This window comes from Megalobrama amblycephala, linkage group LG14 (assembly GCF_018812025.1).
Source record: "Megalobrama amblycephala isolate DHTTF-2021 linkage group LG14, ASM1881202v1, whole genome shotgun sequence".
Taxonomy (NCBI): domain Eukaryota; kingdom Metazoa; phylum Chordata; class Actinopteri; order Cypriniformes; family Xenocyprididae; genus Megalobrama; species Megalobrama amblycephala.
Genome location: NC_063057.1, coordinates 6512179 through 6528736, shown reverse-complemented (window position 1 = coordinate 6528736; position 16558 = coordinate 6512179). Strand labels below are relative to the sequence as shown.

General features: G+C 37.5%; 3 protein-coding genes across 4 annotated transcripts; 1 reads left to right on the top strand and 2 right to left on the bottom strand.

The window, feature by feature from the left end:
• Positions 1-256: 256 nt before the first annotated feature.
• ada2b (adenosine deaminase 2b) lies at positions 257-5564 on the bottom strand. Its single transcript, XM_048154778.1, has 10 exons — positions 5409-5564; positions 4619-4943; positions 2999-3218; positions 2247-2457; positions 1899-2026; positions 1616-1706; positions 1385-1493; positions 1061-1218; positions 715-917; positions 257-626 (listed from the first exon to the last, which is right to left on the bottom strand). Exons 1-10 carry the CDS (start codon positions 5427-5429, stop codon positions 524-526), a joined length of 1569 nt encoding a protein of 522 aa, XP_048010735.1. The 5' UTR covers positions 5430-5564; the 3' UTR covers positions 257-523.
• Positions 5565-5703: 139 nt separating this feature from the next.
• atp6v1e1b (ATPase H+ transporting V1 subunit E1b) lies at positions 5704-9743 on the bottom strand. Its single transcript, XM_048154810.1, has 9 exons — positions 9480-9743; positions 8760-8825; positions 8551-8660; positions 8289-8355; positions 8103-8192; positions 7951-8019; positions 7182-7276; positions 6986-7073; positions 5704-6331 (listed from the first exon to the last, which is right to left on the bottom strand). Exons 1-9 carry the CDS (start codon positions 9510-9512, stop codon positions 6269-6271), a joined length of 681 nt encoding a protein of 226 aa, XP_048010767.1. The 5' UTR covers positions 9513-9743; the 3' UTR covers positions 5704-6268.
• A 1625-nt stretch (positions 9744-11368) lies between these two features.
• On the top strand, positions 11369-15665 carry si:ch211-214j24.14 (uncharacterized protein LOC559160 homolog). Of its 2 annotated transcripts, none has more exons than XM_048154814.1 (2): positions 11369-11500; positions 14739-15665. In XM_048154814.1, the coding sequence occupies exon 2, from the start codon at positions 14938-14940 to the stop codon at positions 15562-15564; it is 627 nt and encodes a 208-aa protein (XP_048010771.1). In that variant the 5' UTR covers positions 11369-11500; positions 14739-14937; the 3' UTR covers positions 15565-15665. The 2 variants fall into 2 exon arrangements, with proteins under 2 accessions (XP_048010771.1, XP_048010770.1); XM_048154813.1 differs by lacking the exon at positions 11369-11500 and adding an exon at positions 11580-11708.
• Positions 15666-16558: the final 893 nt, after the last annotated feature.

Below are 16558 nucleotides of genomic sequence, written 5' to 3'. Positions count from 1 at the left end.
TAACTGATCCAGGCTCAGGCTGATTTCCAGAGCTGTACTTGTGTTCAGATACAAAAAGGTTTAAGCAACACATACTAGGAATTCATACAAGTGATAAATCATGACCTAGAAAGTATAATGCCAAAACCTCTGCATCCAAAACGCTCATGTTCAAATACTTTTGAGGATATACCTGGTGCTTTTTCTTATTCTTAGTGACGGGCTATACAGAACAAAGGTACTAAATGCTGTCTGGAGAACAGTGATGACCACAAAGGAAAATATGAAGTTTTAATTCAGGGGTGCAGAAATCAAAACTGGACGATACAGTAGGTAATTCAGGATTATGAAATGTAGGATGCGTAATTCATTTATATAAATGCTGTTGAAATGTGAGACACTTTGTATAAACCTCACAGATCAAACTTGATTATTGGAATTTTACTTCATTATGTGAATTTTACTTTTGAGTGTTCTTTAAACATTCGAACATCCAGCCAAAATGGGTTGCACTTTATTTTGATGGTCCACTTTCAACATTCTACTAACTATAAGTAACTTTTGAATTCTCTGCTACAAATTTATTCCACTTTTCCTGCCATATCGTCATAGCTTTATCCTGTAGTTGTGCTGACAAGGAACTGTACCTGTTAAAAAGGAAGAAAATGCAAGCTTTAATTTGTCTACGTAACTGAAATTATTTCTCAAATGAAAGTGTATGAATTAATCTTGCACCTGATTGAATTCATCGCAATTTCCTTTAGAGTGCCCAGGTTTGCGCTCAGCCCTCCAATACCCACAAAGGCCTGGTAGAAATCATAGGAGAGCCCTGTGGTCCCGAATAAGGTGGGATCATCAGAGCTCACCACTATGGGATGACCGTCTGACATTAGTGCCGCGGCGGGGTGGTTTCGCAGATCCGAGACTAGCTGTAGCACCTGGAGAAAACCAAACACTGTCTATTCAACCAGTCACACTGACATTATAATTCTCTATAATTCAACACCATGTGAAGTACAACAAACTTTATTTGAGGGACAAACTACCCCCCACCCATGTGTTTTTTCCACTGCAGCTGTACCTGGTTGGAAATGGGACACAACTCCACGGCCACCCCTCTCGTCTTGGAGAGCTGCTTGGCCAGGGGATGATGTCCCAGCGCAAAGCCATGTCCGATGCGGCTGGTGTTAAACAACAGAGCATCTAACACATTCCTGTCCACATCTGTCCCATCTAAATCTAAAAGCAAACATCCACACAATCAAGAAAACGTTTGAATGTTCAGAGAACATTTAGAAATAACGTTTTCAGAACATAATTGGAACATTGGTGAAATATTCTTAGAACATATTTTTGTTTGCTGGGGATTTGTAACTGTGAAAATGAAGTGAGCTACAATACTCACTTGTTTCTCCAGCATGGAAAAAGAAAGGAAGTTGTGTTTTCATTTCTGAAGGGAGTGATAAGGCATCTTGAAAGTACCAGATAGATCTTCCAGTGTCTTCACGACCTACCTACAGCAATAAATTGATTGAATCAGAGAAAAAAATAATACAACTGTTACATGCAGGGACTTGATCAAGCCTAATTTCCCTGTGAAAAAGAAATTTAGCATACTTTTAAAAAAGGGGATTACCAGGTCAAATCCAGCGACGATGTCTGGATATTTTTGCTGCATTTCAATGGCTTCTTGCACTGCCTGCTTCACTTGATACACATAAAGATTCCTGCGTATGCATTCAGATCAGCAGAAAAGTCTATTAAATCCTCCTGTCGAAACAAAATCTTAGACAATATAATTCATCTTTTTGAACTGAGAGTTCACTAAAATGTTTCTTGTTCTTACTCTGCAGTAATTTATGGCATGTGTCTTTGCTTTTGTAATCTCAAGTTGATGTTTCAAGGAAGCATTATTTTACCTGTGGACAGTGAAGATTATACGAGTTCCTATGAAGTCTGGATGATTTGCTCTGAACTGCTCAGTGATGTTTCTGTAGACCTCCAGAGACCATGCTTTGTCATGAGTAGTGCCATCCAGTTCATACGCCTAAACATAATATCGTTTATATTAAGACACAGCGTGAATCCTTTATCGAGCCGAAGTGATGCTGCAATGTATATTGTGAGAAAATGAAAGCCTTTTTTGTCCTTGGATGCATGTAGGAGAAAATTAAGAACCTTTAAAATAGCATAATAGAGGCACTTAAAGTAAATTTTAGAGCACATACTGTATAAACTTATGGTAATGTGATTTAAAAGTCGCAAACCTTGGACTGTCCGACCCTCAGTTCCAGGTACATGATGTTGTCTTCATAAAGCTCCTTCAGAGCCTCGTAAATGTAGTCCTTAAAAACAGGTGCATAGTTGATCAGCCCAGATAGAGCACTAAAAATCTTCTCAAACCTGTCCCATGCTGCATCTTGTGTTGGATAAGATGTCTCCGGGTCTTCCGTGAAGAGTGTAAGATTCCGCATTAAACTGAGAAATTGAATTCATGTATTTAGTCTATTTTCAGTTTGTTGGTTTTAGAACTGGTTATAATTAAATATCAATATATTTGGACACACACGCGCACACACACACTGCTGCTGTTGATTATTGCTGTTGTTGTAGAACTTGCTACTGCCAATACATACACAGATAGGCTGCTATGAGCATGTAAGACATACTAATGCTGCACTAATAATATATATAATTACCCATAGCAGATCTATACAGGTGGAGCTGGGGAAGGAGGAGGGTTTCAGAGGAACTCTGATAGAGTGCTATAGTGAATGCTAACCAGCTATTTAAATGTTGAGCAGCAGGTTCAGTGGCTGCAGATGCGACATGAAACAATCAGCTTGTGCCATGTAGTTAACAATGTAAATATCAGCAGTTACATTAAGGACTCATCAGCCTGCGCCATCTAGAGTTTCAGGGCAGAACTGCATAATAGCAATAACATATCCTGAATGGCCACTGGCCTTGATTGTATCAGTTGTTATTTTATACCTGATGCTGAAATAAGTGTAATCACCTGTTATCAAAGGCAGAGACGTCACTGAGACTGGCCCTCAGCATGTCTAGCCGTTTCCAGACAAAGCATCCCCAACGCGGAAAGGGCATAGTGGTAGAGAAAAGGAACTGCAGTGACCCGTCCCACGTGAAGCAGATGTAACAATGAGGCCTGTATGTTGCATTCAGCACCAGCCATTCCACACTCACCATAGCAGAGCTGTGGATGTGAAGGGCAGCACCTGCAAGGCACAGAATAATTTTGTCATCTGAAGGACAGAAGTGCCCCAAATATGTAATTTTTTTTTTCTCAAACCATTTCAGCACAAACTTTCAGAGATTTCATTGGTCATGTCAATCACATTGCTGATTGTCTACACAATGTTACAACAAATGCTAACCCCTAACCCTAACCTATACACCTTAAGCTCCCTGAAACGCCTCCATTGTAGTCTTCTTCTAGTTTTCTTTCTTTTTAATAATTAAAAAAAGTGAGTGCCAGGCCTGGTTAAGTTGAGTTAGTAGGGTATTGAAACTCACAGTTATAGTAAGGAGCATATTTCTCAAACACTTTTGAAGCAGCTGACTAATCATAACACACTGGTGTATGAGTGCATAAAGTGTCCAACATTAAACACTTCCTTTTTCTTTTTTTTTTTTAAGTTAAAGGTGCTAAAGAGGATGTTTTGTTTTATACATTTTTGCAATATTACTTGAAACTGTCTTTACTAACTGATAAAAGACTATTTATTAGGTGCACTGAAAGGAATAATATTATTATACATCATCTGTGCACGAAGTAGGGCCTTAAAAACATCAGCCAATCGTTTACGCGATCATCGCGTAAACAATTGGCCCTCTGGCTTGTCAATCACTGCCATTACGTTCCTTGTGAAAGATGTGCGCGGATTGGCCCTCTGGCTTGTCAATCACTGCCATGACGTTCCTTGAGAGATATGTGCGCGGCTGCGCGCTCCAGTGCGCTCCAGTAACTTTCCACACTCTACAGGCGCCGCATGCAGTGTTTTTGTCAGGAGACAGGAGTAACAACTGCAGATTATGAGTTACCTGCGGTGAGTCCGACATAATGAATCCACTAACATGACACAGCAAATGCCAGTGGTAAACACTCGTGTTCCAATACTCGTGCACGAGTTTTGGGAGGCGTTGCCTCGAAATGAGCCGTGAAGGAGGGGGGCTGTTCTTACGCATGCGCTCATTTCAAAAACTCACTAACAGTCTTTGGTTTCTCAGTCGACGAAAAGATCCTCTGTAGCACCTTTAATTAAGTACATTACCCGGGTATTTAAAGTGAACACACTATTTGCACTATTTATACTACAAAACAGCATAGAATATTGGATAAGTATGTGAACTGGGACACACCTAGAGTGTTACTGACAGACTAGGAAGAGAGGTACTGCAACAATGTAAAATATGTGAAAAAGAATGTTTTTTTTGTTTGTTTTTTTGAACATTCAAGCATGAAAACCTGTTCAAGTAGACCCCAAAAACAAAATCAAGACTTTGTGAAAGAGGATAGTAGGTCCCCATTAACCAATGAAATTACCTCGGGTGGGATTTGCGCTGAACAGGTTTGGGGGGAAAAATCAGACATCCCAAACATATAACCATTTTTTACCTTTTGGCATTTTCTGTAGCAGTTTGAAAACAGGGCTTTTTTGCACAATGTGCCGCACTTTGAAGAAGTGATTGGCAGGTGGGAAAGGTGAATAAATCATTTCCTTCAGCTTGAGCTGGTGTAGGAGTGAATCCAGCTGCAGTTCGGCTGGAGTGAGCTCCACTCTGCCCCCTACTTGCTGGGAGATCTCCTGCTTCAGCATCAGATCCCTCTGATGGGGGTCTGGCATTGGATTACACTCTCTGATACACAGTAAAATCAGCATGATCAGAGCTGCCCTGCTAAAGATATGCCCGAAGAGACACCTCATGCTGGTACAGACATCCTGAGACAATGAGAGAGTGAAATTCCCACGCTTGTTAGTTATTTTAAAAAAGTGAATGGTCTTAATCAAATGTGTCTGATGGTTACACATTCTTTTACTTAGTACAATTTGCACATAAACTACATTTTTAGGTGTATTTTACATCTTTTTACATCAATTTTATTAATAAATATTATTTATTATTATTATTATTGTGATCAAACATGATCTATTACTATTATTATATTCAACACATTGTTTTAATTTGGTAGCTTGACTCCTAGCTTTTGCAATAATCAAATAACTGACATTTCGAATATAGAAAATATATACTCCGCAGTATGAAAAACAGCAAACCTGTAAAAAATATTACTATTGATTTTATATATATATATATATATATATATATATATATATATATATATATATATATATATATATATATATATATAAAAAACTCCTTTGAAATGCTAAACGTGACCTTACCTTCAAGTTTATTTTACGCATTACTCCCTTTTTGTTCCCCGCTATTCGTCTTGCATTCAGAGAGCATGTATTTCAGCTGCCTTGTTTCTGTTGTCAAGTTCCTCATTCTGCAGGACAGCACATATTGAGAATGTGATGACAATAGAGCATGTGACATACTGTGAAATCTCAAATGACCCGTAGAATAAGACCCTTCACAAACACTTCTCATTATGACATTCCCCAAATGACTGACATTTACCCAATTATCCCACAATCATCCACATTAGACTCAGTAAAACACAATGAGAGAAGATCTGGTCTATATTGTTTTTTTTTATTATATCATTTTCACATCAATATAATCTTTGCAGTATTAACAGACACGTTTGGTTCTGATATACAAGTCATGCTCTGCACCACAGGAATGGACAGCAAATAAACATTCAACCGAACACATCGTAATAATGAAGTCTGTGTCACCAGTTTGTTGGATGTTCAAGATGTAGCTGTTGTCGAAATGGTTATTAGAGTCAGTTTGCAAACTAATAAGAGCTTTGGAATTTTATGGAATTTCTACATCAGTTTAAATTTTTACGTTTCTGTAAACATAAACATGTTATATTCCAGCTGCATTCTAAATCAAACACATGAGATGTTCAGGACCGGAGTTCCAGCAGCCAATCAAAACACTATTTTGATCCTTTTTACAGCAATAATGAATCACCACATACAGAACACACGCATACACATGATATTTTCTTAAATACAGACAGACACACACAGGAATGGAGTCTTTAACATCAGAATGAAAATAAAAATACAACATCAAACAATGGCGTTCTGCCGTGGTTCTAAAAGGTTCCCTCCGCGAGTGAGAATCAGTCCATGAACTTGCGGTTCTGGTTTGCACCAAACAGCACAACTCGGATTTCAGGCATCATCTGGAAAGAAATCAAAAGCAAATCAAAATCTAGCATTTCTTTAACACTGCTTCTCAATCAGTGTTGGAGTACCGCATTACAAGCGTCACGAGTTATGTAATCAGATTACTTTTTCAAGTTACTAGTAAAGTAATGCATAAGTTACTTTTTCAAATAAGTAACGCAAGTTACTTTGTTTTCCCATTTAGTGACTGAAACCTCTCCTGTCCGCCATTTTGAGAGGAATCAGGAGTAAGTACAGAAGCGTTGTGTGTAAACATGATGGTTATTGTAGTTCTACACTAAATGTGAGCATTTACTCGTCTCACTTGCACAAAAACAGATTCAGTATTCCTCAAAATGAATAAAAACAGTGAAATGCAAACTATTAAGCAAACCTGCAATAATTAAAATTTTAAATAATACATAAAGTATTTAATCCCACTTTATTAACCAATGTGTTTGCTGCTGGGCTTTCGATGATCCAATTCAACCATACTAAGCAGCAAAAAATGACTTTAGTTAAACATCACATTTGTGTGTCATTTTTTTGTTTTTATTGCTGAAGTAAGAGTGTTGAACCTTTTTCTCCTGCATCATTTCACTTTTGGTGTGAAAGGGCCTTAAATAGAACTTACTAAAACCCAAACAACCAAGCCCTCATGTGCTGTATACCTGTTGTGCCATGAGGTCCAGCCTGCTCTCCAGAGTGTTGGACACTTTGATCTTCCCATCAGCATTATACAGCTCAATACCTCCAGAGCTACAAAGAAAACACACAAACTTTCATTTTAAAGATTAAAAAAAAGAGCTAACATTGTTCAGGCTAATTTTATAAATGAGGAACTGCTTAGGAAGCGCATATGCTTACATTTCTGGAGAGAGGAAGTGGTCCTGGTCAATGCGCACTTCAAGACTGTCCTTCACAGCTGCCTTGTAGATGGGGATGTTTTTCTGCACAGCAGCCTAACAAAAGACATATTTTGTTAAGGTCAGTGTTATTTTAGTATCAGTAGCTATGTTTCCATCCAAAGTTGTAAAATTGGAATATCGTACAAATCATTTGCAAATAAAGCAGCGTTTCCATCCCATGTGATCAAAAGAACAAAATTGTCACTTCCTGGGAAATTGGCCCAAAAAATATCTATAGTAAAAATGGAAGTTACTGCAATTGGGGAAGCCACGGTGGCTCTTTTTCATCATAAATTACTTGCATCTCAGAGCGCGAACGCAATAAACTCTGTCATGTTATCTTGTGTTCGGAGGCCTGGTGTTTATGAACACATTCGTGTGAGACGCTTCTTGGAGGGAATTATACCAAATTATTTTGAGGACAGACTTTGGTTCATGCATGTCAGTATAATCAAAGTAACATTTGAGAGGCTGTGCAATGCGATTGGTCTGCTGGTTAGTCCAGTGATCCAATCACATCCACTGTTGAGGCAAAGTCACGCAAGTTTTTTTGTTGTGCATCGAGGGATTTATTCTGTAAATGCGTTTCCATCGTAGTTTATGCCTTGAGCGCATATGCGCATTTTTTGAATTTATGCTCATCTTGGAGTTTCCACCGAGCGATATTCAAAAATTTGCATAAAAATAAATTACTGGTTTCAGTTGTCATTGAATATACATCTACAGACCTGCACTATCCCCACATCCTGTTTGCGGCAACGGATGGTCACTTTGGGCTCCAGGAGCTGGTAAAAACCCTGAAACATGAGAATATTAGAGCATAAAATTCACAGAAAGTCTTTGATAGACCTGATTACATTATGTTTGCTTTATTGCTCACCTGCAGGATAAGTCCGTCCATCAGAGCAGAGTATCTAGATGGATCTCTGGCTATATTCGCTAGTCGCTGACGAGCGTCGTTTAGCAAATCCTAAAGAGCGCAGAATTAACAACAGAAACTCCTACCCAACATTTTGTTTAAGGTCGGATTTGCCACAAAAAAAAAAAAAAAAAGTCAAGAACTAACCGAAATCATGTCATCACGGGCCTTCAGGACCTTCAGTCTGGCCTGGTTCATTAGGTTGGACATTTGACTGTGGACAGGAAGCAAACAATTAAAACACTATTAGGGACATGGAATTAACAAGTAGAACATTTCATAAATAATTAAATGATCTGAAACCGTTTTACAGCATGAAACGCCTGTTTAAGTAACACATTTTGAGGAAACTGGGAATTTCCACAGTAATGATTTGGGCGTTGCTTCAGTCAGAGGAAGTCACACTCACATTTTCTTCTGCTGTTCGATCTGCTTCTCCTTCTTCTCGTAATACTCCATAATCTTCAGACGCTGGGTCTGAACCAGCCGACCTTTCTCAATGTTGAACTCCTCCTCTGCCTGCAGGGGGAGTCACTTATCACCATATCTGTATATATATACACCATTTCCACTATAACATTGCATTGTTTTAATGGAATAATTTAACAAAAAAATTACCTTTGCATCAATCTCCTCTGCTTTTTCATTGGCCTCCTGCTCAATGAAAGCCATCATGTGCTTGATCTGGAAAAATAAGGGAAACGATAGGAGAACAATTCAATATCAATGGGGAAAAGGCCATAATGGAACCTGAAATCAGTGTAAATCAGCATTAAAATGTATTTTATCAAAACAAATAATCCTAAATCTGATTAAACAAGTCAGAGTAGCAATAAGAGCTGCTTGTTTTGGCACAAGGATGTGGAATGTGTCGGTCTAGTGTGTGTGTTTAGTAAGTTTCACGCATGTTATTACTATGCAGAACATCCTACATCTTAATATTTTGCATCTGCATTCTGTATCTTGTGATACATATTTTGATATCATTCATCACGCTACTTTGATGCATTTGCCTTTGGGATGAGCTGATTGATTTAATTTTACCTTATTGATCCTTTATGCACATGTGCGTGATTCCATATACAACATTTACTTTAATACACCCATTTAAAGTATTCATATAAATTCACTGTTATCATTTAGACAGGTCTCGTGATGCAAGCGCGTGTCTAATGAATGAATGACGAACAACCTTGAAGGCCACATCATCTTATTATATCACGATGCTCGTGTCAAGCTCGTCTAAAACAACGCATTTAGCAAAGCCGTGAATGGTTAATGTCGCTATAGTGTAATGCTGCAATGAAGATGAAATTATGCATTTGAACGTGTTTTCACCTGCTTCTGGACGTCGGCATCGCTGAGCGCCATGACTGCTGCTGCTGCTGCTGCTGTAAGAGGATTTTAAATTCCACCGACAGAAAAGGCTCGTGTCGCGGCAACGGAAAGCCGTCTTATATTTATGAAGACGTTAAAATATTTTGGAAAAAGCCTAAAGATTTAAAAACGCACAAAGTGGTCGATCGTGACAGTGTCAGAACCGTGAAAATAGACTGGAAGGATCAGCTGATTCTCAGTCAACGATGACACATTCGTCACGTGACGCGTGTTTCCTCTCCGGGAACCAATCAGATGTCAGTGCGCGTGTAGGGATTTTATTGTGGTTTATGTGCCATGCGCTTATTTTGAACCTTTGACATAATAATAATAATAATTTTTAAAAAATCAAACCATTTCGCAAAAAAAGGTTTTAAATGATAAAATAGACAAAAACATTTATTCATCCTGTGTGAATTTCTTTCTTCTGTTGAACATAAAGAAATATATTTTGAAGAATAAGGGTAACCAAAATACTATAGAAGTCAATAGGGTCCATCAACTGTTTGGTTACCCATATTCTTAAAAATATCTTCTTTTGTGTTCAGCAGAAGAAATTCCTTTCCTGTAAAGCTGCTTTGAAACAATATGTATCGTGAAAAGCGCTATACAAATAAATATGAATTGAGTTGAATTGAAATTCATACAGGTTTGGAACAACTTGAGGGTGAGTAAATGATGACAGAATTTTAATTTTTTGGGTGAATTATCCCTTTAAGGTCAGTGCAAACGTTTTAAAGGATTAGTTCACTTTCAAATTAAAATTTCCTGATAATTTACTCACCCTCATGTCATCCAAGATGTTCATGTCTTTCTTTCTTCAGTCGAAAAGAAATTAAGGTTTTTGATGAAAACATTCCAGGATTTTTCTCCTTATAGTGGACTTCAACGGTTGAAGGTCAAAATTACAGTTTCAGTGCAGCTTCAAAGAGCTCTACACGATCCCAGATGAGAAATAAGGGTCTTATCTAGAGAAACCATCACTCATTTTCTAAAAAAAAAAAAAATTATATAGCCTACGTTTTAACCATAATTGCTCATCTTGAACTAGCTCTCTTCTTTTCTTCTCTATTAGAATTCCAGCAGTGTAGACACTGCTAAGTGCATTACTGCCCTCCACAGGTCAAAGTTTGAACTAATTGTAATATCCTTGCACTAGCATATTGTAAATGACAATTTAGTTCAAACTTTGACCTGAAGAGGGCAGTAATACACTTAGCAGTGTCTACACTGCTGGAATTCAAATAGAAAAGAAGAAGAGAGCTAGATGAGCATTTGTGGTTAAAACATATAAAATTGCATTTATTTATTTTTTAGAAAATGAGCGATGGTTTCACTAGATAAGACCCTTATTTCTCGTCTGGGATCGTGTAGAGCTCTTTGAAGCTGCACTGAAACTGTAATTTTGACCTTCAACCGTTTGGGCTCCATTGAAGTCCACAATATGGAGAAAAATCCTGGAATGTTTTTATCAAAAACCTTAACTTCTTTTCAACTGAAGAAAGAAAGACATGAACATCTTGGAGGACATGGGGGTGAGTAAATTATCAGGAAATTTTTATTTGAAAGTGAACTAATCCTTTAATTAAAAAAAAAAAAAATAAGAGGAAAAAAATACAACAAAATAACAGTGACCTTTACCACAAGGTGGACACTAACTTGGTTAAACAAACACGTCAAGCAAACAGGACTTTAATCCTTCCATCTTCCCTATAGAAAGTAGGACAGATCAATGTGTCATGGCCCTGAATATAGAACAGAATAAAGATAAGTGGACGGATGGGAGTTTTTACCGCTTTGTCACATCCCCATGAGTCGGACAGATGTAATGGGATAGGGGTGGGGTTTAGGGGACAGGGAAAGGGAGGCGCTGAATTGCATTCTGTTGCAGTAATGCCCATAAGCTCCAGTGACCCCTCCTCTGTATTTATTCAAGCCTCAGTCTGCATTCATTTGCTGACTAAACCGTGTGCTCAGACAAGGTAAGATCTGTTTTCAATGGCTGCTTTATAGAATATCAAATGGCATATGGAGTTTATGACTGGGTGTATCTCTGTGTAGTCTTTTGTCTCTAACAGAAAGGTGAATGACAAAGCCAGAATTTACTGTCACCTGATTTCACCCAGTGCAACATGTTCCTGGATCAACATCTTTGTTGATACTGGAACAACATTCCAATCAGCCAAACAGGTTTGAGGGACAAGTTTACAGTTTGTCAAGTTAAATCAGTGTTATTTACTGATAATTTCCCTCTGATTTTATAGATAAGTTATATGGTTAGGATTAAATTTCAGACAGGAATGTTGACCCAGGAATGCGTCTAACTCAGCAAAATCAGGACTCGTGTTTTATTTGATGGTTCATATCAATTATTTTAATTTCCTGTATGGGTAGTATCAGAATGTAAGCTTGGACAGTTTATATTTTTAATTTCAAATGATATACTTCCTTTCATCTTTTCTATCAAAGTTTGTTTTATATGAGGATAGTATATTATATTAACTGTCGAAATATTCATAAATATTTGACCTGTGGTGTCGTCCTCTCCTGTTTCTCATTCTTTCCACTGGATCACATTCATCCACCTCTGCTGCCTCTGTCAGAGGTTAAAGTCAAAGTATTTCTTGCACATCTGATCCCTTTAAGCACGCTGACCTTTGATCTTGCCGATGGGCTTTAGTTTACTATCTCTTCACAATCTGACTGTTGACTCTGCAGATGTTTTCACTGTGACGTGACTGGAGCGGTGCTGGTGCAAACTCAAATCGCTGTTACCATCATGTTATGTATACTTCATTAATGGGACTGGACACGAAAATAACTGAAGAGTAATAATGAGTCTTTAGGAACCATGTCAGCAATATATTTATAGTTTAGGCATTATTTAATCATAGAGTTTACTGATCTATCTATCTATCTATCTATCTATCTATCTACTCATTTGAAGGCACAATCTGTAATTTTCACCACTAGAGGTCGCAAAACAAAGGCGATTTTGATTTTGCGGAATCATGGGAGGTGTTGTCTTCACGTCTACAGCTGGTGGAAAAGAATCGGGAGGGGACTCAGGCAGAAATCATTTTCATGGATGAGATTATTAACATTAATGTAGTATGAAGCAGAGCAGGGCGAGTGCTGTGGGAGCTGAAACAAGGCTGCTGAAGCCATTGCTAAAGAGAGACAGACGCGACACATGTCTCGAGAACAGCAGAACTTTTATTATGCTGCATTCGACCGCTTACGCTTCTTCCGATCAAGCGTATGTGGGGTAACGCAGTGCTGTTTTATCATATTCTATACATTTGTGTATTGAAAGTTGTTATAATGCTACTCTGAGCGTTCGCTCGGCGGCTGCTGTGAGACACTTGTTGCACACTGTAAGCTAGATTGACGATGAATGTATCCAAACAGTTGCTCACCTGTCTAACAAAACTCATAATATATTAAAGCGTCTTTGATGTTTCCATGGTTTCTACAAAATAAATGCGCAACGTGAGTATGATGTCATTGATAGGAGACACAAGGACACAGTCCGTGTCCTGGTTAAGATTGCTTATTTCTCTGGATTTAAACATTCTTGGAAACATTTGGGATAATGTAAGTACACAAGTCAACAAAATATATAACATTGTTCTAGTTGTTTTTGGATATTTTAATCCACAAATCTTATATATTGTGCCTTTAACAGGGAACACTCTCAAAACTTTGGCTAACGTTCTGGCAAGGTTCTCTCAAGGTTATGAACAAATGTTCTTCCAGTAACTCATAGAACGTTTGTTTAAAGTTCTCTGGTCTTTATAATTATAATGTTCTGAAAACATTAGCACAAAAACATTATTTATACATTGTTCACAGGATATTTTTTTCTGAAACCTTTTTGTTTTGACATTCGTCTGTTTTTAAATGTTACATCTTGTTTCAGAATATTCAGAGAACATGCAAAAATAATGTTCATATAATGTGTGGAAAATTCTAAACTGCAATGTTCCCTTAACATTCATATAACCAAGAAAAAAAACGTTTTTAAAACATTTAAAAAAAACAAACATTTTGATTGTTCAGAGAACATTCAGAAATAACGTTTTCATAACTTAATGACATTATCTATCTATCTATCTATCTATCTATCTATCTATCTATCTATCTATCTATCTATCTATCTAATCTGTCTGTCTGTCTGTCTGTCTATCTATCTATCTAAACTATCAATCTATCTATCTATCTACACATTTAAAGGCACAATATGTACATTTTCGCCACTAGAGGTCGCTTATTCAAAACAAAGGTGTAGCTTGATGACACCTTGATTTTTTGGAATCATGGGAGGTGTTGTCTTCACGTCTACAGCCAGTGGAAAAGAATCGGGATGGGACTCAGGCAGAAATCATTTTCATGGATGAGATTATTAACATTACTGTATTTATACATTGTTCACAGGATGTTTTTTCTGAAACATTTTCGTTGGACATTCGTCTGTTTTTAAATGTTACATCTTGTTTCAGAATATTCAGAGAACATTCAACAATAATGTTCCTATAATGTGTGGAAAATTCTAAACTGTAATATTCCCTTAACATTCGTATAACCAAGAAAAAACATTTTTAAAACATTTAAAAAACAGACATTTTGATTGTTCAGAGAACATTCAGAAATAATGTTTTCATAACTTAATGACAACATTATCTATCTATCTATCTATCTATGCTGTAACCAGTGTAACAATCATGTTATGTACTTCATTGACGGTTTTGGACGCTAAAATAAATGGCAGTAGTGCGTCTTCAGCATGTCAGCAGGAGATTTATGAGTTTAGGCATTGATTAATCTTACAAATTAAATAAAATGTGGTCATAAAAGAGTATGTCCTACGTGAACTGAACCATGATCCTGTCATGCCATGTGAAATATCTGACACTCACTGTTCATGTGAACAGATGGAGATATATATAGGCTGCACAGCCAGTCAGATGTGTTACTGCCCTATACATAGATCAGAACATGACAACAGATAAGGATGTTTGTAATTCTTTGTAATTTGTCATGGACACACTTATGAAATGCTGAGGACAGATTTAGTCAAATCTTCTGTGCCACATATATATTTTTTTTTACTCATTGAATATCATATTTATTTAGTTCAGTTTGGTTTGGTCTCTTTCTTACAACTATTTATTAACAAATAAGCTACATGACTGAATTCATTCTGTCTCTCGTCTTTAGGACTCACTGAAGACAGAACCTGTGAATATTAGTCTGATTTTTAGAGGGGAGAAAAAGATCTTCCATCCTGTCTGAGGACAGGCAGTTTGCGGGGCCCGAGCCTCCCCAGGATCTAACCTCAAGCCTGGAGGAGAGCAGCAGTGGTTCGGGCCGCTGGCAAACCGCTAGTCTGGCTGAGTCCTGGGCGTCTGTTAGCGACATGGAGCCAATGCTTGGAAGTCTAGAAACCAGTGAGATGGTTCTAGTTCAAGAGGACCACAGCGAGAACCACTCCTCCACCTCTGACATCATCCACTTAGAGGCGGAGCTCCACGAGAGGGTGGAGTCAGATGATGAAGAGGACCTTCAGAGCAGCATGCTGAGCATGATCGGCAGCGATAGGGAGCTGGCGGAGATTGGAGCGCATGTCACATCTGCTGCAGAATCAGATCTCAAGCCTCCACAGACGGGGGAACTTCTGATGTGTATGGAGGAGCCAGTTGTGGAGGAAATTGAGACAGAGGTGGATTCTGAGCCAGTTTTCACTCACACCCCTCTTCTGTCCGAGCCGTCAGATTTCACGCTGGCTTCTGTTCCCATACCTGAAATCATCTCACAGGTTTTCGATCATCTCCCACCCTCTGAAATCACACTGTCAGAGGAATCCCATACTAATGCGCCTAGCATGTCTCAAGACCACACAACGTCATCTTCGGAAGAGGTTGTTTCAAAGGCAGGCCCGCTTTCCACCTCGCCCTTTGAACTCCCGGTGCTGCTAGTAGGTGGCGCCGCCCTGGTGGCGGTAGTGGGAGTACTTGCATATAGGCATACCTTGAGTAGAAAGTAGCAGGACTGTATATCTCTTTAATAGCTTCAACATTGTACAACAATTCAACAAACTGTATTATTGATTATGTGATTATAAAAATACAGTGTTATTAAATATTATAGTTTGTCTTATTATATTTTCACACACACATACAAAGAGACTAAACATTCTACAGATTAAATCTCACAACCCTGTCCTGTCACACACCTGGAACATGTTCATCCTTAAAATCAAAAGGAAAATACATTGTGCTGTTTGCTTTACTGTCATAAATTTATGCTTATTTTGATTACAATAATTGTCTGGACATGAAAAAATACTATAGTAAATACTATAGTGTTTTGAACCATACTACAGTAAATTGTAGTATACTGTAGTATTTATAGCACTTTGTTAATGTAGTATTAACCAGGTTTGGGAGGGTTACTTCAAAAATGTATTCCGTTACAGTTAGAAATTACTTCATAAAAATGTATTCAGTAACATAATCCAAGTACCACAATATGAAAGTAATGTAATCTGATTACTTTTGGATTACTTCAAGGTCATATAATAGGTTATATTATATATATATATTATATAAAGAAAGAAAAAGAAATTTGAAAATACTTACTATAAATAAATTCCATTTTTAAATTTAATTTTAATTAGTTCTTAATTTCTGTTCTTAGTATTTAGAGCTTAAAAATATAAAAGTGACATCAGATCATAACCAAACTGAACAAGCTCGGATCAAACATTTCTGTTTATGTTTGTTCTGCTTTCATTTTAATGTTTAGCATTTTGGTTACTTTTAAAACCTATTAAAACTAAACAATCGTGTTTTTTGATGTAACTGTTACGAATTACAGTTACTGGATTTTTGTATCCTGATTACGTAACACCGTTACATGTATTCCGTTACTCCCCAACCATGGTGTTAACTATAGTGAACTGATAAACTGTAATAAATACTGTATGTGCTGTAGTGTGTTATAGTAGGCTATAATATACCCTATATTTGTAGAAAACT

Excerpts from the sequence above, each read along its gene's own strand:
- ada2b (XM_048154778.1), bottom strand. The coding sequence starts at position 5,429 with ATGCGTAAAATAAACTTGAAG. Across the intron at positions 1,494-1,615 it reads TCGTCGCTGGATTTGACCTG|GTAGGTCGTGAAGACACTGG; the intron begins GTAATCCCCTTT and ends TTATTGCTGTAG. Across the intron at positions 1,219-1,384 it reads TTTCCATGCTGGAGAAACAA|ATTTAGATGGGACAGATGTG; the intron begins GTGAGTATTGTA and ends GTTTGCTTTTAG.
- atp6v1e1b (XM_048154810.1), bottom strand. The coding sequence starts at position 9,512 with ATGGCGCTCAGCGATGCCGACGTCCAGAAGCAG. Across the intron at positions 8,193-8,288 it reads CCCGTGATGACATGATTTCG|GATTTGCTAAACGACGCTCG; the intron begins GTTAGTTCTTGA and ends TGCGCTCTTTAG. Across the intron at positions 7,074-7,181 it reads CACTTCCTCTCTCCAGAAAT|CTCTGGAGGTATTGAGCTGT; the intron begins GTAAGCATATGC and ends TTTTCTTTGTAG.
- si:ch211-214j24.14 (XM_048154814.1), top strand. The coding sequence starts at position 14,938 with ATGGAGCCAATGCTTGGAAGTCTAGAAACCAGTGAGATGGTTCTAGTT.